The sequence below is a fragment of the Limulus polyphemus genome, unplaced genomic scaffold (assembly GCF_000517525.1).
Source record: "Limulus polyphemus unplaced genomic scaffold, Limulus_polyphemus-2.1.2 Scaffold3443, whole genome shotgun sequence".
Lineage (NCBI taxonomy): Eukaryota > Metazoa > Arthropoda > Merostomata > Xiphosura > Limulidae > Limulus > Limulus polyphemus.
The window spans coordinates 92,604-116,649 of NW_013669053.1; the positions used below are offsets into that span (position 1 = coordinate 92,604).

The window sequence follows — 24,046 nt, forward strand, 5'->3', positions numbered from 1 at the left end:
TGTTAGTGACAGTAACATTATGTACTATTCTTATCATTATATGTTAGTGACAGTAACATTATGTACTGTTGTTATCATTATATATTAGTGACAATAACATTATGTACTGTTATTATCATTTTGTTATCATTCTTATCATTATATGTTAGTGACAGTAACATTATTTACTGTTGTTATCATTATATATTAGTGACAATAACATTATGTACTGTTGGTATCATTTTGTTATCATTCTTATCATTATATGTTAGTGACAGTAACATTATGTGCTGTAATCATTCTGTGTTAGTGACAGTAACATTATGTACCGTAATCATTCTGTGTTAGTGACAGTAACATTATGTACTGTAATCATTCTGTGTTAGTGACAATAACATTATGTACTGTAATCATTCTGTGTTAGTGACAATAACATTATGTACTGTAATCGTTCTGTGTTAATGACAATAACATTATGTACTGTAATCATTCTGTGTTAGTGACAATAACATTATGTACCGTAATCATTCTGTGTTAGTGAAAATAATATTATGTACTGTAATCGTTCTGTGTTAGTGACAATAACATTATGTACTGTAATCATTTTATGTTAATTATGTACTGTAATCATTCTGTGTTAGTGACAGTAACATTATGTACTGTAATCATTCTGTGTTATTGACAGTAACATTATGTACTGTAATCGTTCTGTGTTAATGACAATAACATTATGTACTGTAATCATTCTGTTTTAGTGACAATAACATTATGTACCGTAATCATTGTGTGTTAGTGAAAATAACATTATGTACTGTAATCATTTTATGTTAGTGACAATAACATTATGTACTGTAATCATTTTATGTTAGTGACAATAACATTATGTACTATTCTTATCATTATATGTTAGTGACAGTAAAATTATGTACTGTTGTTATCATTATATATTAGTGACAATAACATTATGTACTATTCTTATCATTATATGTTAGTGACAGTAAAATTATGTACTGTTGTTATCATTATATATTAGTGACAATAACATTATATACTGTTGTTATCATTCTGTGTTAGTGACAGTAACATTATTTACTGTTGTTATCATCATATGTTAGTGACATTAACATTATGTGCTGTAATCATTCTGTGTTAGTGACAGTAACATTATTTACTGTGATCATTCTGTGTTAGTGACAGTAACATTATGTACTATTCTTATCATTATACGTTAGTGACAGTAACATTATGTACTGTTGTTATCATTATATGTCAGTGACAATAGCATTATGTACTGTTGTTATCATTCTACGTTAATGACAGTAACATTATTTACTGTTGTTATCATTATATGTTAGTGACAGTAACATTATGTGCTGTAATCATTCTGTGTTAGTGACAGTAACATTATGTACTGTAATCATTCTGTGTTAGTGACAATAACATTATGTACTGCAATAATTCTGTTAGTGACCGTAACATTATGTACTGTAATCATTTTATGTTAGTGACAGTAACTTTGTGTACTGTAATCATTCTGTGTTAGTGACAGTAACATTATATACTGTTGTTATCATTATATGTTAGTGACAATAACATTATGTACTTTAATCATTCTGTGTTATTGACAGTAACATTATGTACTGTAATCATTCTATGTTAGTGACAGTAACTTTATGTACTCTAATCATTCTTTGTTAGTGACAGTAACTTTATTACAGTTATCATTTTGTGTTAGTGACAGTAACATTATTTATTGTTGTTATCATTCTGTGTTAGTGACAGTAACATTATGTACTGTAATCATTCTGTGTTAGTGACAGTAATATTATGTACTGTAATCATTCTGTGTTAGTGACAGTAACATTATGTACTGTAATCGTTCTGTGTTAGTGACAATAACATTATGTACCGTAATCATTCAATGTTAGTGACAGTAACATTATGTACCGTAATCATTCAATGTTTGTGACAGTAACATTATGTACCGTAAACATTCAATGTTTGTGACAGTAACTTTGTGTACTGTAATTATTCTGTGTTAGTGACAGTAACATTATGTACTAGTTATCATTCTATGTTAGTGATAGTAACATTATGAACTGTTGTTATCATTCAGTGTTAGTGTCAGTAACGTTATGTACTAGTTATCATTCTATGTTAGTGACAGTAACATTATGTACTAGTTATCATTCTATGTTAGTGACAGTAACATTATGTACTAGTTATCATTCTATGTTAGTGATAGTAACATTATGACCTGTTGTTATCATTCAGTGTTAGTGTCAGTAACATTAGATACTGTAGTTATCATTCTCTGTTAGTGATAGTAACATTGGTACTGTATTTATCGATCTCTATTGGTATTTGTAACATTATGTACTGTATTTATTGTTCTCTGTTGGTATTTGTAACATTATGTACTGTATTTATTGTTCTCTGTTGGTATTTGTAACATTATGTCAATGCCCATTAAGTTATTTTTCTTTCTTGCATTTAAATGCTACAGTGGGACACATTACTCAAATTAATGTTAACACAGCTGAGGTATATTTGCACTGTACCTTCCACGTGCCTATTGATGATGACTTGTATGCCTACTCCTAAATCAGTTGTACACAATTTATGAGACCAGATGTTGTAAGATAAGGGAAGTGACCAAGTAACAAAATCTGAGAGACGAAATTCAGTACTCATATTTTGAAAATGTTTAGTTTTATTCATGAATCAGGCCTGTAAGCTAAAATTAACGTGTAGAATGTTACCATAGAAACAAATAATTTAAGTTAAAAATAATTGGCCGAATAATGTATTTGTTTTTTACCAAATAAGTCACATATGAAGAAATCCTATTGGAATTAGTGGTGATTTTTGACACTGATGGAAATTTCAACACATATTTAGTTAAGAAATAAGACCAAATACCAGTCTATAGTCTATTAACAAATAACAGAACATTTATTTATTTTAAGATGGTAATTTTTTTTTCATTAATTAGGAAAGTTTCTTTTATAAATCATGTTTAAATCCTCTTATCAGTCTGCTCAGGTTACCTATTGTATGTGTATTTGGTAGCTCGAGATAAAATAGTAGGAGTAGTAACATGCACTTGACTTGCAACCGATTGTTTTAAGGTTCAATATCCATTTATTTCTAACATAGCTGGAAGTTAGTTTAGGGATTGATCTCTCCCTCTCTAAGTAGCTTACACTGACAAACACTCCATACTTGCTTACATTATCAAGTTTTGTAGAGCACCCTAAAGTTGTAGACTGAAAGAATAAGGTTTGTTTATTTTCTTGTTTATGACTACGTGGGTGAAAAATAATGATTTTAGAGTATTCTTTGAGTTGCTATAATTTTTTGAATGCAGCATCAGATTTCTACATTTAATAAGTTGATAGATATTTGAATACACATATCATGAAAGAAGAAATAAAAAATAAACAAACTATTCATAGACACAGGAGATGCAAGAAGTTGAAGATTTATGTCTTAATGTTTTAAATTGAAAACACGTGAAAACAAGAGTGACACAGTGAAATGAAACTGTTGTATCATATTACAACATGGAAATGTCATTAAGAAATTCCTGCAGAATTACATGTAAATTAATTCTGTCATAAAAAAGAAAAGATTGTTATTTGTATAGCAGTAGATTTGCATGTGTTATATGTAATGTTACTTTATCATTGACTGTTTCAAGCTCATGGACTGGTCTCGTGCCTTGCACATTCTGAAATGTATTTTTCGGATCATTTTTGTCTTCATCAACAATCTCTACTGCATTCCCACGTATGTAATGTGGACTCTAGTGCTGTTGAGACCCCTACGTCATTTCAAGCCAGCGATCTATTGGAAAATTGAAGGGATTTTATTTAAGTGGCTACTATACATGGTTGCTGCTTGGAATTGGTCGGCCAAGTACTACAGTAAGTTGTTCTCGTAACTGTAGATATCCATCACTGTCGAAAACATTATTTTGCTATTTCTTATTAAATCACGTACGAACTAAATTAAGAATTATTTTTACATAATACTTAAATTGAGAAGTATAAAATGGATCTTGTATTTAATTTTGTTTTAGGTACCTGGTTCTTTTTTTTTACTACAATTATGTATCCAAGCAATGTATAAAACATGCACATTATGTCTAAAATTCTGCAGTAGCACAAAAAGAGTTTTGTCTACAAATATATTTGCCAGTTGAAGTATATATATAAGTGTATTTGGCTGTATGTAACTTTTGTCATTGCACAAAACATACTGCAAACTAATTATTTAACAAATAATGATCATCAGAAATTTATTACAATACATATTATATTTTATTTATATTTTCTATAAAGGTTATGTTGTCTTTGAACAAGTTACTGTAAAAAGCAATCTCAGTAGAGAGCTTTTCCATATTATGTTGGATCTCCTCCCCTCCCTCAGAAACACAGCAGAAGTTCTGTTCAGCAGTAGATTCTTTAATGTATAGAAGTATTTTTGTTAAATATCTAAAGTCATTGTCAGTTCAGCTAATGAACAGTTTCACATATTAAAAGTGAAAAACATCTTCACAACTACCAAGTTGTCCAGTGTAAAAATGTTTAATTTTGTGTTTGTCAGTACAAGAGGTAGGGGAAGACATAAGTAGCTGTGTCAACCACCGATCTTTGATCCTGATGAATCACCAGTCTACAGCTGATGTTCCACTATTGATGGCTGCATTTCAGAATAAAGGTGAAGTTTTGCAAAATGTTACCTGGGTCATGGATCACCTTTTCCGCTACACAAACTTTGGTGTGGTGTCCTGGATACACGGAGACTTCTTTATAGCCCAGGTAATGGTCTATGACATATAAAGTTGTAAAAACGTTGTTGTTTTTTAGGCCATTAAGAGGAAAGGCTTGAAATGTTACAGATGGTGCAAAAAAGAAGGTGACTTTGTTGCAGTCACTTGTAAAAGATTTTGTACCGAATTAAGTTTATTGCTTATAACCACAAATGATAAAAAAACATTTTATAAATATAAAATGATGTAGGAATGGCAGTGCCAAAAATAATGCAAACAAGAATATAGGGATGATACAGATATACATAGATCATTCCTACATGACTTTCAATATTAAAATTTAATGTTACACTGTAAAATGCATCAGTACAAAATGGTTACAAGGTCTGTCAATTACGACCAACTTATAGCAAGAGTCTGTAATAATCAAGATATGTTTGACTCAACTTAGCTCTTCAGTTACACTATATTGATGACTACCCTGACATGACCGTGATATTATGATAAGAAAACTGCATTCCAACAGTTAGGAATATGTAACTTCCAACTGCAGTACTATTAAAGTCAAGCATGCATTTTACAGTGTAACATTAAATTCTGATATAGTACTTCTCTCTTCTAACAAGATTAGCTATTCTCATTCATTGCTGCCCTTTATATACAAACTTTTTTATTACACATGCCACAAGCCTTCCACACACCCCTGTTGGAATCAAATGATCATGTGCCACTTCTCAACCAATAGGAGAATAGTAAACTCACGTGACGCATGCGACTCCCTCAATGCGCATCTATCGAACTATTACTTCCCGTTTGGCAGCACTTGCACTCAAACATCTTTCTTTTTTCGTTTTGTTTAGGGCTTGAGATTGAATTAGTTTTTGATGTGGTTTAATTTCACATCTTTTTTAAAGAATTCAGGTTGAATTACCTTGTGCATTTGGGTATCTTTTTCAACACTCACCTCAGTCAGGCCCAACTTCCTCTGATTCATTTCTATGGAATTGTCAGTTTGCCCCACCCTGTCTGCTCCCTCACTTTCTGCTCACAAGGTTCTATAGCTTTTGGGATGTGGTCTTCTATGACACTGCTAATCCCCTCAGCTGTGCACACATGTGCTCCCTTCAGTGGGCTCTACACAATTAATGGTACCTTGCTCGGGATCAATTGGATGCTCCCATGACACATCCTCCTTACCTTGTAGACAATCTCCTTTGGTACTTGGACAAGACTCACACATCAGCAGGTGTTTCACTTACTCCTCTTTGTCCGGATTTACATCTGTTTACGGATGCATCCCTTCAGGGCTGAGGTGCATGGGTCAATCTCCAAGAGGCTTTGGGTTACTGGTCTGTCAAAACCGTCTTTAAATATCAACGTCCTAGAGCTGCTAGTCTTTTGTTGGGCTTTGAATCACTTTCTTCCCATTGTCAGACATTGTCTGGTAATGATCCATTCCAACAGTTCAAGGCGGCACCATGAGATCCCTCTGTTTTCATACATTAGATCTCCTATATTGGGCCCACAGTCAACACATTTGTTTAATTGTGTGTCCAGTCCCAGGTGCTTTAAACCTCGTGGCAGATAGTCTTTCCTGCCCCAACAATATTTACCTGACAGAGGGGTCCCTTCATCCTCCTCCTTTCTCAACCCCATTTACTGGTTCTGCATCCCGCACTTCATGTCCTCCATCTTCACACTTGGCTTTTGTCCAGTCCTTGGCAAGGAGATCTGGTTTCTCCTGTCATGTAGCTTTTCAGTTGGCTCAATCCATCCGTCCTTCTCCCATGGAAGTGTATCAGCAAAAGTGGAAAGTCTTTCATACATGGGCCCAGGCTCGGAGATTTCCTGTTGCTTGTACTACTGTTGCAGGTGTCTCCAAGTTTCTTACATGTCTTTTTGACCAAGGTCTCCTCGATTTTAGGTTATCAGCCAGCTTTATCCCATACCTTTCTTCTTTCCCATTACTGCAGGGTTTTTCTTTCATCCGTCCATACCATATTAATCTATTCCTTCCGGATTCGTCGTCTTCCTTGGCGATCTGCTCTTCCGCATTGTGATATTACTGTGGTCCTCCATTCTCTTACTTTACCTCTGTTCAAAACTATTTCCTTGTGTTCTTTGTTTCATCTGTCCCTTAAGGCATATTTCCTTCTCCTTTTGGCCTGTGGTTGTCAGTGGTCTGACTTTACATGCACACTTTACCACCATACCTATCTTATCCTTTATCCACATTGTTCCTTCCTTCCTAAAACCTTGGCGGCGCTTGAGGGTGACTCCTCCTTTTCACCTATTTCCCTTCCCTCTATTTCTAATCTCTACCCATCTGGATAGACTTCTATGTCCTGTACATGCCCTTCATTGTTATATTGCCTGCACAGCTTTTTTCTGTGATTCCTATTCCCGTCTCTTTATTCCATGGCAACCCTCTTCATCCAGAGATCTCACCCCTTTTATTCTCACCAGTTGGCTTATTCCTTCTTGTCACCTTCTCATCATACTTTGTTCTGTGTTACCTCTCACCTAATCTGACACCTCACTTTTCCCCTCACATCTCGTCTTTGTCAGCCAATAATTGGGCATGTGGACCAACCATAACACATTCATCTCCCATTATTTACATCATATCGCAGTTTCAGCTTCCTCGGGTTTTCACCTTCCACCTGTGGCTGTACTTCAGACTTTGGTGTGACTCTGATACTGGGTAAATGTTTATTAATACTTTCTTTTTTCAGGGCCCATTCTTCATACCTTCGTTACATGGATCCCACTTTGTGGCGAGTGGTGCCTGACCAGGTATTCTTTAACTGTAAATTCACACTGTACACCATATTGATTAGCACTTTTCTTTCCATGGCTTTGCATGCTCACCCTTTGAGATGGGGTGTTTAACAAGATTGCTTTTAGGTGAATAACCTCGCAATATTTGCTTCATTGGCTTGTCCTGGACTATACCACCCATGGACTTCATGGGTAAAGCAGAAGGGGATAGCTGCTCATCCCTGCCATGCCTCGATTGAATAAATTGGTATGGTCTGCTTTTCAAAATAGGGTTTTGAGATCCATTGCACTATCTCGGGTGTCGACATTCCTCTGGGCTCTTCACTGTATTTTCTCCTTCCATTTTTTTCCAGTGGAGTATGGAAGTTCTTACCACTTACAAGTCGCTGGGGTGGTTGACCATGGAGGCACCCTTACTGGATGGGTTCCACATATGATGACTATAACTGTTCAGTTCAGAGTAGGGTGGTGGTGTTCTGCCAGTGTATATGGCGTAATATCCTCTGATTTGTGATTAACCATACAGCAGAGTGGGATGTCAAAATGCAGTTCACCCCTTCAATTGGGAGCCCTCATCCTACCCTTGCTTGGATGTCAGTACCCAGTGGGCTGGTTTTGGATTTTGAGTGAACCAATCAACATAAGTCCTCACACAGGTTTAGGGTTGTCTATCTTCCTCCCTCAATATCCTCTTTCTGTGTTGTGGGTCACAGCAGGGATACATGAGATTATTCTAGTTCTGTCCTTGGCTCTCCCTCATTCTCTCTTATTACGTTGATGTTATAACCCTTTGATGTTATTGACCTTATTCACGGTTGTGGGAGTTGATTGCATGCGATAGACTTCCTTTTGATACTCGATGTTAAATTCCTGGATCTATAGCTCAGAACTAATCCTGTGTAATACCCAGGGATTGGATTGGTTCTCAGTTCCCCGTTTCTTGGGTTTGAGGTGAAAAGGGTATGATCCTGGTGCAGATGTTAGTACCCCGTGAGAAGGTTTTGGATATAGCTGACTTACCGAGTATGGTCCACTGTGCCCTAGGCACTCTACACCATGGGACGCATCCTCATTTACCCACTTTTCTTATTGTGAGATTGAGTTACTATATCTTTCTCCAGTTAGGATCACTTTCCTAAGGCATTCTCTCCCACTCAGATGTGCTCCTATTTCTTACACATTCCACATAGGGGATGAAGAGAATACCTGGATCAGAAGTGGTGCAATTCCCCTCTTAGGATCTGACTCTCTCATCTGCAGTGGTATTCGTCAGACGCTTTCGGTGGGTGCATCTGTTCTTTCCTTGCACTGGTCCCTCATCCTAATCAGTGTGGGATTCTAGCTAATTTTGTGAGCAGATGGAATTACCGTATCAGAATTTATAATTTTCCTATACTGAAAATGTATTTCAAACAGATACTTCCCTCCACTCACACTTCCCACCCTTCCTCCCAACTCACTTCTTGTGCTTCCATTGTCTGCCAAACTTTGAAGTAATAGTTCGGTAGATGTGCAAAGAGGGAGCCACATGCATCACGTGAGTATACTATTCTCCTATTGGTGGAGAAGTTTTGCATGATGATTTGCATGAGAGACACATTTGAATCATTGGATTCCAACAGGAGTGTGCAGAAGGCTTGTGGCATACGTAAAAAAAGTTTGCATATAGAGGGCACCAATGAATGAGAATAGCTAATCTTGTGAGATGAGGGGAAGTACCTATCAAAAATATATTTTCAGTATAGGAAACTTATAACTTTTAATATTGAAAGTCATGTAGGGATGATTTATTTATAGCTGTATCCTCCCTATATTATTATTTGCACTTTTTTTGGCACTCCCATTCCTACATCATTTTAAATTTACAGAATGTTTTTTATTACTTGTTTTGTGACTTTTTTATCCTGACTGAAAGTTAGTATATTCTATGAATGTGCATGATAATATTTAATATTATTTGTATTGATTTTTGTTTTACCCCTTTACTTCATACATAATATAGGGGTTGGCTCCCTAAAGACACTGATTGTGTAGTGTACAAAGCATTGAGTATTCTACTTGTTACAGTCATCTAATGTTCATCTATCACTGGCTGGTAATTCCTGTTTCACCCTGCACTTAAGCTTTTTAAAGGAACACCAGATTTCTGTAAAAATGCTAACTTCAAGGGGTAATGATAACATTGTTTAAACTAGAATTATGATTTTTTAAAAATTAAAACTAGTTATTACAACTAAGCAATGACATCGTGTCCTGCCCAGAAACATATAGTGTGGATTTAGGTTTAAGTTGACGTTAGTGATAAAGTAGTTGTAGAGTTATCTCGACTGAAACAAGAAGAAGAAAGATGAACAATTTAGTGAGTTGGTCACTTTCTGGTTTGGTATCTTAGCGATGGTTTCTTACCTTGCTTTAGGGCTTGTTGGGTAGAGAAACAAATGAAAATGAGTGGTTATCATCTTTTAAAGTAAAACTCTCTGTCATTGTTGATTTTAGTGTGCATATTTGTATTATGCCTATTGAGTATCTTGGCTATCCCTACATATAGTCTACTGACTCTGTGATACACTTTTGGTTTGAAACATTTGGTTGGAAGTCATTCCAGATACCCAGTAATATATAAAAGCTTTACCAGCCAAAATTCTTGATTTCTTTGTCTTTTATCTGCTAATTGTGTGCTAATTTTTCAGATATCCTGATTGTTACAAGCAGTTATGTTGTGAGTCTCAAGTGTAAGAAAAACATTATTGTACATAGTGAAAATATGTAATACTTTTAGAATCATATTTATGACTTGTTTATTCTTTATGAGAATGTTTGTTTTCAATCATTAAAAAATAATATTCAATCCAGATGTGACCTAATCATTAACATGCAGAGCAGTGCTACTACCTCCTGATCCAAGGTTAGAGTCCTAATGTGCTGTTAAACATACACTTTCAGCTGTAAGCACAATGAAAACAACAATAGCCAATCTCACTATTTAATTAAGAGTAGCCAAAAAGGCGACAAATGCTGCTGACCGGTTGCCCACTCTGGTTAACATTTTTAAATTGAGAATAGTTATGCCTGAACCTCAGAGGTTTTTGACCTGACTTCTTAGATTTAAAAAATGAACTTTACACTTAATACTTTTGTATGATTAAATATATATATTGATTCAACTTCTAGACATGATGATTTACATATATATTGAGTAAAGTGATACTTCTTTCAATTTGATTTGAAGTTTTCCAGTTGATAATGACATAAAGTTTTTTGTTGTTTTTTCTAACATGATTCAGGGGAAAAGCGGACGTGAAGTGCAGTTAGAAAAGTTAAGATCTCATTTAGTCAAGGTTTACTTACAACAAGACCGACAGTGGATTATACTGTTTCCAGAGGGAGGATTTCTAAGGAAGAGATTAGAAAGCAGCCAAAAGTAAGAAAGGGATAGTAGCAACTTGTAAAGAAAAACATTTTGTTGAATGTTTCAACAGCTAGGTTCTAATTACATGTTTTTTAAAGACTTAGGAACCTCTAAGAATGCAGTGTACAAGTGCTAGTGAAATAAGTGTAGCTATCAAGTTTTTAAAATTCAAGGACCGAGTAATAAATGTTTATTTATTCCATGATGACAGTCAAAGTTAATTGACCATATAGGTCAGCTAAAATTTCACAAATGAATTTAATGCACTAACGTAAGTGTAAACAGAGCTTCTGTAAATAAACACCTGACTGTATGGTACCCCCTTTATGCCAACATGATTGACATGATGAAATATTTTCACCAATGTCAATATAACACTGGTCTGCTTCCACCCCTTCCAAAGATGATGTGCCCTTTTTGATTTTCAAGGGTCGTGCCGATTATGTGCTCTTTTTTCATATGAATAAAAAAAGGTTTATTATTGTTTATCAAAATGCAGCATACAGATTTCAACATCTTGAGTTGTGTTTCTACTGGATTTGTACAGCAAAATATTTGATATCCAAGTAACCTAGCAATCCATATTGAATGAATTACTCAAATGATAAAATTTTATAAAGCCTGTAAAACAGAGTATCAGTGTTGCCCTGTTCCTCGGGTGCCCTCTGTGTGCAGCTATTGTGAGGTCTTGAACCATGACCTCGGAATGGTGTTGTATGGTACCAACAGCAGAATGGAATAGGAAGATTAGGAACTGGAAAATTAAATTGTGGTCAAGCAGACAGCACACAGATTCCAAAGTGAGTAAAAAGATCTACAGTTGAACCTTTCATATAAGAAAGTTTACGTGTGGAATAAGGTAATAAAGCCACACTACTGCTGAATGATACTACAATATATTTAGATATATTGGTTTTCAACACAAAGTATCTGGAACCAGAATTTCATACAGCAGGAGTTTTCTTATGTCAGCTAAGTCTAACTCTGTGCATTCTATGTTTATTGTTTTATATAAAATGTGAAGGACATAATTATTTACTATTTAACATTCAAACTGCATATGATCTCAGGCATAACACTTTTCATATATTTCTCTTCACTATAGATACGGAAGAGAGCATGGCTATCCTGTTCTCAATCATGTTACGTTCCTAGAATTGGGGCACTAAAGGTGATTCTGAATGTATTAAAAAAAGAAAATGTTGGAAACGGCATCATCATAGATCATTTGAATAATGAACAAGGTATGGTATTATTTCAGCTATAAGGAAAAATCTGTAATATTCTTTAATAGATTCTGGGTATTGCAATGTCTGATTTTGTCAGATTATAGGATAGTGATATATTAGTATGAGTAAAATTATATTTACTGCAAACTTTTGACACAACCATAACAATATACATTTTAACACGTCCCTCAGAAGCCAAGGGGTGTCTTTATACTACAATTTGCTTAATATTAAAAGCAAGTTTAATCTGGAAACTCCCAAAGAGAGTGGTTTTGGACGAATCTTTTCGAGACAAGTTTTTGTTTGTTAATTGATAAATTTTTAAGTGAAATACAGCATCCTCAAGTCTCCATACTAGCTAGTACTTAGGTCTACCCACTGAGAGTAAATTCAGTATATATTAATAAAGCCACATTCTCAGCATCATTCATTAAGCATTTGACAACTTTTTATGTTTCTGCTATCACCTTTTTATGTTTAGCTTTCAATTGAGATACGAACAATTTCACCTGCGATTCGGTAGGGAAAGTCAAAGCATCATGAAAGTCAGTAGTAGGATGAGCAGACAGGAACACTTTGAAAGCAGCTACAGGCATAGATATTGTACTCGACTTGCTGCACTATATATGTACCAAGGTGGTTTTAAACAGTTCATGAATACCTCTGAGTGTCATTTGGAGACTTCCATGCTTCTTGTGATTGGCCATTAAGCTTGTGATGCGCTGATGAATTTCAGTCACCTTACCGCTTCAAATCACTTTTCACAGCCCCAATGCTAAAGGGGTGCGGGAAATGACTTTCTTTTAGTCAATAATCATGTCCAAAAAATTTCAGTTCAAATTAAGAAAGACCAGATTGGGTAGTTTTTTTTGTTGTTTTTTTTTAAACAAAAATGTTCCCCACTGGCTTGTGATAGGTCTTTTAAATTTGTTTCTAGTTTTGAGAAACATTCGTTTTTATGAAATTTTAATGCTTCAGTCCAGTGATAAGCATTATTAGAGCTTTAATATTTTTTTAAAGAAGTGCTTATATTTAGGAATATGTAAAAATGATTCAGTTTATATTTTAATTTATATGTTCTTGAATGTTGAATAAACTGTGCTAAATTAACTTATATATATATATATTAAAAAAATAGTTACTAACTGAAATATTCCTTCAAGAATGTTATGTATGTGATCTTTGCTTCTGTTATTTGCAAGAGAATTAGTTTCAAGTAATATGTGTTTGGGTTGAATTTGCACACAGAACTTTGTAGTAGGTATGACCTGTGTTTAAGTCTACAAAGTAGCTTTGGTGAAAGTAATAATTCATGATTCCAAAAACGAATACTCACCTCTACACGCAGAACAGCTTTCTTTTTTATGGGTTTGCATGTTCTGCCAAAGTGATTTTCCTCAGTACTGTTGTGCACTTACATGTTCTGAATTTGTTAAGATTTACAACTTTTTTAACTTGGTTTGAGTTTGTTTAATTATACTTCTCATAAATTCACAGTTTAATGTGAACACCATTTCTGCTATTATCAGGGGAGAATATTCTCACACAGAACAAATCACCAACATTTTTGCTGGAAGTTCTTTATCTGTGAAAGATATGATGGCCATTGCTCATGGTGTGGTGGGATCCATTATGCAGCCAGGACTCTCAGTTCCTATCTCTTCCATTTGCTTCCCCTTCTTTCAAACAGTTTTTTCTACCTACAGGTTTTGCTTTGTGAATGTGTACCTTTTGAAGAACATTCTCAGTCTTTTTCTGACTTTCAAAACCTCATTTCTTAGGTATATACATTTCTTTCTCTAACTCCCATATCTTTTGACTCTACCTGTGCACTTTCACCTAACCCTTCTCCTCATGATTTCTTTGTTTCTCCTCCCTCCCCTGGTATAACTGTACATGCCAATTCATTTCTGGATTAACTCTTTTTCCCACAACCTTCTGCCTTGTTATCCTCTCCTAACTGATTCTTTTGTTCTACTGTATAATCACTCAAATTTCCCGTTCCTTGACTCCCAGTCTTCAGCATCACTCTTGCCAGTTTGGGGGGATGGGAGTGAACTAATTATCTGCTCTTTCTTTATCTAGTGTACAATTTTCCCATTTTCGAGCCTTTTTCACTGCTATTCTTTGTTATCTCTCCTCTCCTGATAGAAGCTCTTCATCATTCCCCTGATGATTTTTCTGTGGACTCTAGGTCAGTGTTTTCCAAAGTGGAAGCTGCCCAGATATGGGCCCAAAACAAACATGCTGAATTAATTTTAATTCTAAGCAAACAATAATCCAATAAAAATTATGTTGGATTAATAAAATGACATAGTATGTTGAAAGGAGATGATGATTTTTTACCATGGCACTGTTTTTCAGACACCTTGCTAAAGTTATAGGGTTGGGGGGGGGGGGGGGGCTTAAACTTTTTTACTCACATCAAGAGAGCCTCAGACTAAAAGAGTTTGGGAACCACTGCGCTAGATAATTTCTTTTTACCAAAATAGTCCATTCCACTTCCTTTGCCCTTTCTCTTCTTACCTGGTTCCTGTGTTGTTGGGATCTTTTGGGAAGGGATGGGAAAAAGTCTAAGGTCTTCCTCCTTTCTCTGGGACCTGATTTCCTAGAATCTTGTCTAAAGCTGCTCACCATCAATCTTCTCTCATCTCTTTAGTTTCCTGTTTTTTCCAACCTCTTTCCCTCACCCTTCTTCCTCAAACAGATGTCTTTGCCCTACCTCAATACCACACTTCTTCTCTTTTGTTCACCTGTACCTCAGTTCTGGCTGTTGATGCTCTCAGTCAGGACTGGCCCAATCTTTTCCTGTATGCCTATTCTTCTCTCTGCTTCCTTCCTCAGGCCCTAGCTCTGATTTGGAACACCAGTTGCAGGGTCCTATCAGTGGCCCCCCATTGGCCAGGCCAACCTTGGTTTCTGTTACTCCATCTTCTCTCATTTAAGCTCCTCATCCCTTTCCCAACATTTCATTCCTTCTGATCTAACCCCACACTTCAGTATTACATCAAGGAGTGACATCCCTTGATCTTAACATGTGAGATTTGTCTGGTCCATTGCTCGTCCAGTCAAACTATCCCATCATGTACCATTCTTTATTTCACAATCTTGTCACCCTTTCAATTCTTCTGTGTAATAGTCTGAATGTTGTGCTTTTTGCTAATGGTCTATCCTTCACCATCTCTCCCTGACCAATCTACTTTACAACATCTTACTTCCATCTTCACATGGCTTGTCTGTCTCTACAATCACACGTTTTCAGGTGGCATTATCTACCACCTGTCCTTTCTACCCTCTTCTGTTCAGGAGCGTGTGGTGATTTGTCCTGATGGGGAAGCAAAAGCATATAAGATGTATTATAAAATAAAAAAATATGTACAGAATGGCCAGTAAAGATAAAATTAATTAGTTGTAATCATTAACCATATTTAAGATGTACTTCTAATTAAAGATAAAAACAAGACATATCCGGCTACTTACTTTATTTATATGTTAATTCCATCTTCCTTTCCTTTTGATTGAATAGATTTATTAAATCTTCATAGAAACTATCAGTCTTTATTTCCTTAAGAAACGTTTTTCAATCGTGATTAACGCTAAACTTGCAAGTCTTTCTTGTTGTTGTGCATTTCTGGTGTAGCTGTATATTCTTTTCAAATGAGAGAAAGAACACTCAATTGAGGCACTAGTGGCTGGAAGAGTCGAGGTTAACTCGCACAACTTCATCAGTTGTTGCAGGGCTGCATCTAACTTGGCATTTCACAAACAATAAAGTAATTCATTCATTGGTTTTTCCTTTCAAATCAGCATCAGGGTGTAAAACTGAAAGTTCACTTTTCGAGCAATGGATATCAAAGTATTCTCCATAATTATCTTGCAAGGATTTTAATGCTAATTCAAAAGATATTTTTTGTTCTCTTCCTGTTTTTTAGTGTTAAGAATCTCAAAGAATGCTATGTTTTTCAAACTTTGAAACCTAATTTCAATTTGGCCACAAATTGCATCCAAAATTTCATAAAGTAACTTTCTGTATGTTATTTTAATGTCTTCTCCGGGATCATTTCTTATTTGCTTAGCGTGTGTGTGTGGGTGGGGGGGGGGGTAGTAATCCATTGACTGCTGCCCAAAATTCAACAAAATCGTCTCTCTTTATTTTTTTATTTTTTTGCAGAATAGTCACCATTTCATTTACTTTATTCATAGAGTAGGATATATAAAATATCCTATTCTGTAGAACATAAATATAACATTTATATGTGAAAACATACTGGCAAATATATTCAGCAAGAAATTGATATCAAAATTTCTGAGATTCGATGAAAATGCTTGGGCACAGGTAAAGGTTTTGATATCCCAGTTGCCAAAATTATAAACAATATTTTGAAACAAGTCAACCATTTCTTCTATGTATTCCAAGACAGTATCAACAAGGCAGTGATTATAATTCAACGAGTTGGGGCCACTTTCTGGAATCTTTTCTTCAGTTTAGTATCTAAAAGTTGCACACGCTTTGTTGATTTTGCAAAAAACAAAGAGAATGATTTAAGTTTTGCAAAGAATCTGTCACACTCCTTGATCTTCGTCATAGATTGCGACAACACTAGATTCAATCTATGTGCCAAATAATGAATGAAAAGAGCTTTTGGATACTTATCTCTAACTTTTTTTTGAAAACCATTCAGTTCACTGGACATCACGCTTGCCCCATCATAGGTTTGCGCAACAAATTTGGACCCAATATTTAATTCATCAACTAAATTGAACATTATCTTAGATATATCTACAGCTGTTCAATCTACACCGACATTTGTAAACCACAGAAATCTTTCACCATATTTAGTCACATATCACACGACACTAGAAAGCTGAGAAATGGTTCTTGCATCAGTAGTTTTATCTAAGATAAGAGCCACAAATGGAGAATCACTTATTTCACGTTTAATTTTATTCAACAATACTTCCCATACACAATTAATGAGATTATTCTGGAAAAAACACTCAGTTTCTCTAAATGTGATTTCAATAATGGATCATATTTCTTGCACAAATTTACCAATTCCATATAATTGCCTCAGTTATCAGACTCTAGTGATTCATCATGACCTCTAAATGCTAATTGTTGTTCACCCAAATAGCATACTACGTCGATTAATCTTTTTAAAATGTCTCTATTCCTCTTCACCTTTTCATTGTGCTTTTCCACATTTATTTTATGTTGGCTGTTTAGTTGGAATTCAAGCCGAGATTTTCCAAATCTAGCTAGGCCTAGAGTTGAAAATATATGACTGGAGGAATTTTCATGTCTTTTAATTGCCTTATTTATATTATTTAAATCATCAAATCCACTTGAGTTCCATGTCCCTAAATCACTGTTAAATAATTAACACGGCCAGCAGAGAAGCTTCTGCAAGTTAGGACAAGCAGTTATCCAAGATGTCCTGTCATATTGGTTTAAATTGAATTTTCGAATGTACTGCTTTGTTTTTTCAGTCGGGCTTAGAGCTGGCATACGTCTACCATTTCTGATGATGCTTTCTTTATCACAAAAACTCTTTGTACGAACTTGTTCACTAATAAGCTTTCAATAATACAGTTACAATTTTTCCTTTATCCTTTAAATCCATATTCAAATCTGAATGGTGACACACTTCAGAAAAAATTTATGCATACAAAAAATAACAGTATCATTTAAGACAATGCCTGAAGCACCTGCACATCACATGACATCAGGGAGGTAACAAATAGCCACGAGCGCAAGGTGCAGGTCATGAAAAACAAAAGTTTCCAAATATCACAAGAAAATTAACTATAAATTATTATTTATTTTCTTATAATATTTGATTTGTTTATTGTACATTTTAATTTATAAAATAGTAATTACGAAATGCTAGCTTATTTATAAATTAGTAATTTCGCTTAAATTTTTTTAATGATTAAAATAATTTAATATATAGACTATAAGTAAGTTCCAATTTTGCATGTATTTTGAAGTAAGATGAACTGGTAATTGCTTCCTTTATGCTATAGAAGAGGCCAATATAACATTCAAGATATGTTTTTTAAATACAAGTATGAATTTGAAATTATTTAATCAGAAAATTATTCATGTAAGAAGCATTTTATAGTTTAAAGATTATATTATGTAACAAAAATGTTTTTAGTTGGAAATAAAGGTAAAATTAACTCAAAAAAGGAAACATTTTGCGAGTTGTAGTCAGGATTCTTTCCAACAGTGCTTTCGCCTGTACAGTGCAATTACTGATAGAGTAGAGTGCTTTCGTATGAATCGATTGCAAGTTCATGACATCATATTTAGCTGATACTTAAAAATGAAATTTTTTTTAACACATATTGGGGAAGCACTGCTTCCCTTGCTTCTATGGAATGCACGCCTTTGATAGAGATGAAAGCTACAATTAAATGTCGAGTAAATAATCAACTGGTGCTTTCATTTATAATTTTTTTTTTTATTATTCCAACTGTTGGATAGTCAAAACTGCATATAAATTGATTAATGTCTTGCAAATATTCAACCAATCCAAATATGTTTCCAGTTGCTACTATTTTCAGTTATTCCAGCTGTCCAGTAATAGAAATTATGATTAAATTGATTAATAACACTAAAATAATAAACTAATTAAATTTGATGTTTCTGATTATTTCACCTGTCCAGTAATAAAAATTTTTCATTGTTCTTTTTAGTCAATCAAAATTTATTCAGTTTGATTACTTGTCACGACACATGAAAATAATTAACTAATTGAAATTAATGTTTCTGATTAATACTGTTTCAATTATTCCAGGTATTTGTTTAATCAAAATATTGCCACTATGTTTGTTTGTTAAGCACAAAGCTATATTTTGAGCAATCTGTACTCTGTTCACCATGGTTATCTCAAGCCAATTTTTAGCAGCATCAGCTGTTTGTTATTTAGCCATTTTATAAGAATAGTGGATTTTGTTTCTCTTTTAAAGCCTTCTCATGTGAATAATCAATTAGCCAAGTGTGATTTATTAATGAGCCCAGCGAGTAATCAGAAAATTCCATTAATCATCTAGCTTTATTGATATGCTCGCGTACCATATAGTTTCTACCTTGTTATTTTAATGTAGAAATTTTTTAAATTTTTAATTGGTCGGAACCTGTACAGTTGTCATATAACACAAGGTCCAAAAAATCATTAAGTTGACTTTGTTCTAGCTGCCTTTGCTCCTTTGTTGTTCTCTATAGACAGTACCTGTTCCACCCAATGGGGATATTGCTGTAACACTACATGTTGTGCACGAATGAAGACAACAGTAGTGTCCCATGTTGACAGGGCAGATGATAAACATTACAGCCTCCACATGGTGAATGGGAATGATTAGTCATGTGGATCACGTGATGCTAGTCCTTGTGGGTAAATCTGACATTTCCTGTTAAGTTAGAAACATTAGATTACAACACTACTACACAGGATCTTAAATGAGTTGTATGATAGGAAAACGTCTTGAGTTAAAAAACCAGTTGATCAGTGCGTGAGTCTAGTTGAAAGCAACCATCCATTGCCTTAATAAAGTATACACACTGTATTTGTCTGTTGATTTAATGAATATTGTTTTCATTTTTTATTAAACATCATGTCCAGTATGATTATTTCTTTGCCTAAACTCATTTAGTTAAATTCAGTACTAACTTGTAATTTATTCAGCTGATCCTCCCATTATAAAACAGACCTACCTAATACTCCTTGCAGAAATCATTTTAACTAAGAATAGCACATATGTATGACTTTATTTTGATAGCAGGCATGAGCTTAGGTGATAGTGGTAACTCATGATTTACTGATGTTTGGTTTACATGTAGGACTTCAAGTTGGTAGCAGGCATGATCTGTGTTTAAATCTGCAGAGCAAGTAGCTTTAATGAAATAAACATGTTGATGCTTCATATACCAGTGCAATGTAACATTCCATGTTTGTTTAGTTTCAGTTAAAAAGCCTGAACCATTAAAGTGGGTGATTGATATAACAGTTGGGTATCCAGATGGTGGACGACCTCTAAGTTTGCCGACCATATGTACTGGTAGCAGACCACCTTGTGTAACCTATATGCATTATAGAAAATTTCCAATTGATGATATTCCAAGTAATAATGAAGAAGAACTCAGGAACTGGTTATTTAAACGTTGGCAGGAGAAGGAAGAAATGTTGACAGAATTTTACAAAACAGGCAAGTTTCCAGTTAGCCACCTTGGTGAAAGTAGTGATTGTGGCCATGAGAGTTTTCAACCAGTACAGCAACTGAACTGTGTGTTGTGGCTTTGCCTGAATGTATTTTTTATCATCTCAACTTACTTCCATTGTTATCTTCTTATAAAATTATGGCAACTTATGTTTTGGTAGTACTAACAATCCAGAGTTTGTGGAATCAAAATTCACAACTATCTAACTATTTTATTCAAATTGTATTCATTGAGATCTTCTTCAAACAACGTTTTGAAAATGACTCCATTGTTGGTTTGTAGATAGAAATATCAGGGAATATTAATTTACAAACCTTTTAATTCATCTTAATAGATATATGAAAATTTTTGTTTTACTTTTCAATGTTTCAAAAAATTACTTGTAAAGTGTTTTAAGTTTTAGAATGTCAAAATCACAAGTTCAGTAAATTAACAAAGCTCGTGCTCCTTACCAACAAGTCACTAGAATTCTACTAAAATTCAATGAATTTGTTTTGTTGCTTGTTACTGAAAGAGTATTACTTGTTGATAAATTGCAAATGTGTGTAATGTCATTTATTGCTGTGTAAAGCTATATTATGTATACGTGTTCAATAGTAACATTTATAAACTGCACTAGTGATTTCTCTGCGTTATTACATGAAACAGACTGCATGAGTGACTTCTCTCTACCTGGAACTTTATTGCATTATTATTAGCTACAAATGTTGGTGAAACAGATTATGATATAGACTTCTTTTTCATGCCTTGAATTACATAATCTTTTTCAGTTACAAATTTAGATAAAGAAGACCATACTGTGATAACTTCCCTCTACCTAGAACTTTATAATATGTCATCAAGATACAAATTTAGGTAAAACAAACTAAATCCCTGGAACTTTTATTGAATGTTTATTAACTACAAACTTAGATGTGAAATAAATTATATTAGTCACTTGATGCCCTTAGAGCATTAGTAAATGTTTATTAATTATAAATGTAAATTAGATCCAAGTGAAAAAACTAAACTACTTACCATAACTGCACAAACCTAGAAATACAAAACGACTTTAATAGCAACAGTGTAGATATCTAAATAGTGACACAAAATCAAGCTTCATTGTTTTTCACAGAATTTAAAAAAAGTTGCATTTACTATTAGCAGTGACACACTTTTATTTTGGCTTGAATTAATCGTCTTAACCATAATTTTTGGTTCAACATCTCATCAATTAAGAATGACTGTAATTTGAAATTAATTACATTAATTAGTTGCTGAGATTAATTATATGTGTGTGTGTGTGTGTGTGTAATTAATCTCTGACTAATTAATAATAGGTAAAGAAATAGTTTGTTTCTGGTTTGATTAAACATAATGTTTTGTATATAAATACTGAAATTATTTGAGCATGCCATTTTGTCATACAATATTTGTACCATTAGTGTTATTTAGATATATTAATATAAGCATTGTATGTCTAAACACTTTACATTATAGAACGAGGCACACTGTAGAAGTGTTTTTGTATGTATTTCTATAATTCTCACTTTTTCAACTAGTAAATAAATAAGGCATAGCAGAATAGCAAGATATTTTTTTCATAGAATTATGTTTGTAAAGAAGAATTGAATTCATTATTTAGAAACTTACAGTATTTAGAGTGTTACCTTAATGTGAGATGTATTTAAAGTCAATTCTTTTTATTGAGGTGATTTATTCTTTTTTTTTTGATTCAATAAAAAAAACCTTAGATAAGGTTATAGTTAACAATCTTTTATTCCAACTCTTCTAAACAGGTAAATTGATCAATGAATATACCAAAACATTATTCTGTATTACAAATGGAATATTTGAAGAATCAAAGGTTAATTCATCAAGTTTCAGCTGATGAGTGTTGAGATCTTGATTATTGTTTATCATAATCTTTAACAGTATTCAGATTTAATCAGGTCTTTAATGTTACATCATGTAACACTTCCATAATACATTTTCAAACGATCGTAAGGCTTAACAGCTTTGTTTAGTGAACTGTAAATTAACTGTTCTCATCTGATTCATCCATGTCTGACAGAAACAAGCCATTTATATTACTTTTCTTAACTTTAGAGTGGTTTGTAATTGTTTTAACTTCTATTTTTTTTTTTAAACTTTTAAACCTCATTTCTCCTAATGATTATACTTTCGGTTTTATTTATTTAATTTTTTTGTTAAAATAATGCAGACATGTTAGATACACAAGTTCCTCGGGCATTCTGCTATTCTTTTGTTATGCTACCTTTACTGATACTCATTTTTTATGCTTTTCCTTGCTGATAATCTGTAAAAAACTGAAACATGTGCATAAATCTATAAATTTCCTTTTTTTAACCCAGTTCATTGCCCTAAAATATAGACTTTTCTAAATCTGTAATATTATGGTGCTATGAATGAGTATAACAATATTTTATTGTGAAGAATATCCTTTTATCATGAAGCTAATGAGGTTGAGTAGATTTATCATTCCTTTTCAGTTTTGTATAGTTGGAAAATTGTATATTTATGTGAGATTTTATTTATAATTTTGTTCGTAACAGTGTACTGAACTTAAAAAGAGTTGTTTTTCAGAATAAGGGATATAAATTTTTCATACACACATATATATATATATATATATATACATATATATATATATAGATATATATATATGTATAGAGAGAGAAAGAGATTTGTAAGACAAAATCGAAGAATGTTGAGTATTATAAAAGACGCAAAAATATAATGACCAGATGTGGTAGTTGAATCACTGTTGGAAGCTCCACTCTTGTGGGTTTTGGCTTGAACAAAGGTTTTCTATAAGTATTATATGAACTGGCAATATATTTTGTTTTACTTTAAGGTTATGAGGTAAGTAACAAGTGGAACGGCATATCTTCCAAGGTCTCAGTAGTATGACTTTAACATGTTGTCATTTTCAACAGTTAAAAATGAAAGGAAAATCAATCTCATATAAGTGTTGAGTTAGTTTAGGTGATATGTTTTAGAAGTACTGAGATGTTTGGTGTGTTTGTGCCATTTCTTAATATACTTATCACTGAGAGCTGGTTAATGTTAAAAAAACTAAAGAAGTATTAGTACCTTAAAAAACATTCAGTTATTATTTCAGTAAAATGTTTTTGAAGTAAAATAACTTCTTTGTTTTAACTTTAAAATCTCAAAACTTTTACAAAAATAAAATGAATATTTTTTGTGGGGGATTCCATAAAATGCAATGAATGTAACAGGAAAAATGTAGTTTTGGTTACAAGTGAACATTTTAGTGTTGCTCTGTTTTACAACTTTTAGATTGATGGTTTTTATGTGTGATTTCCGTATTCAGTAACAAATATTAGGACACCAAATAATTGTAATAAATTGTACTTGCACGTCTATATATTGTTTTGTGTCTGATTTTAATAGTTTTGATCATTAGAACAAGTAACACATGATAACTAAGAACTCATAATATAAGAAAATTATCCTTATAACTTTACATCGACAGAGTCCCTCCCCAGTGGCATGTCTACAAACTTACATCGCTAGAAACCGGGTTTCAGTACCTTTGGTGGGCAGGGCACAGATAGCCCATTATGTGGCTTTGTGCTTAACTACAAACAAACATCGACAGACATCATGCTTAATGTTTCCAA

At 33.6% G+C, this 24,046-nt stretch overlaps 1 protein-coding gene across 1 annotated transcript in view; it reads left to right on the plus strand.

Moving 5' to 3' along the window:
- Positions 1–23,788, plus strand: part of LOC106469355 (acyl-CoA:lysophosphatidylglycerol acyltransferase 1-like) — a 40,397-nt gene extending 16,609 nt beyond the window's left edge. Inside the window, 6 exon segments of the mRNA XM_022397853.1 lie at positions 3,683–3,908; positions 4,591–4,805; positions 10,822–10,958; positions 12,052–12,055; positions 12,058–12,190; positions 20,141–23,788. Coding sequence (XP_022253561.1) covers positions 3,686–3,908; positions 4,591–4,805; positions 10,822–10,958; positions 12,052–12,055; positions 12,058–12,190; positions 20,141–20,559 — 1,131 coding nt within the window. The 5' untranslated portion in view covers positions 3,683–3,685 and the 3' untranslated portion in view covers positions 20,560–23,788.
- Positions 23,789–24,046: the final 258 nt, after the last annotated feature.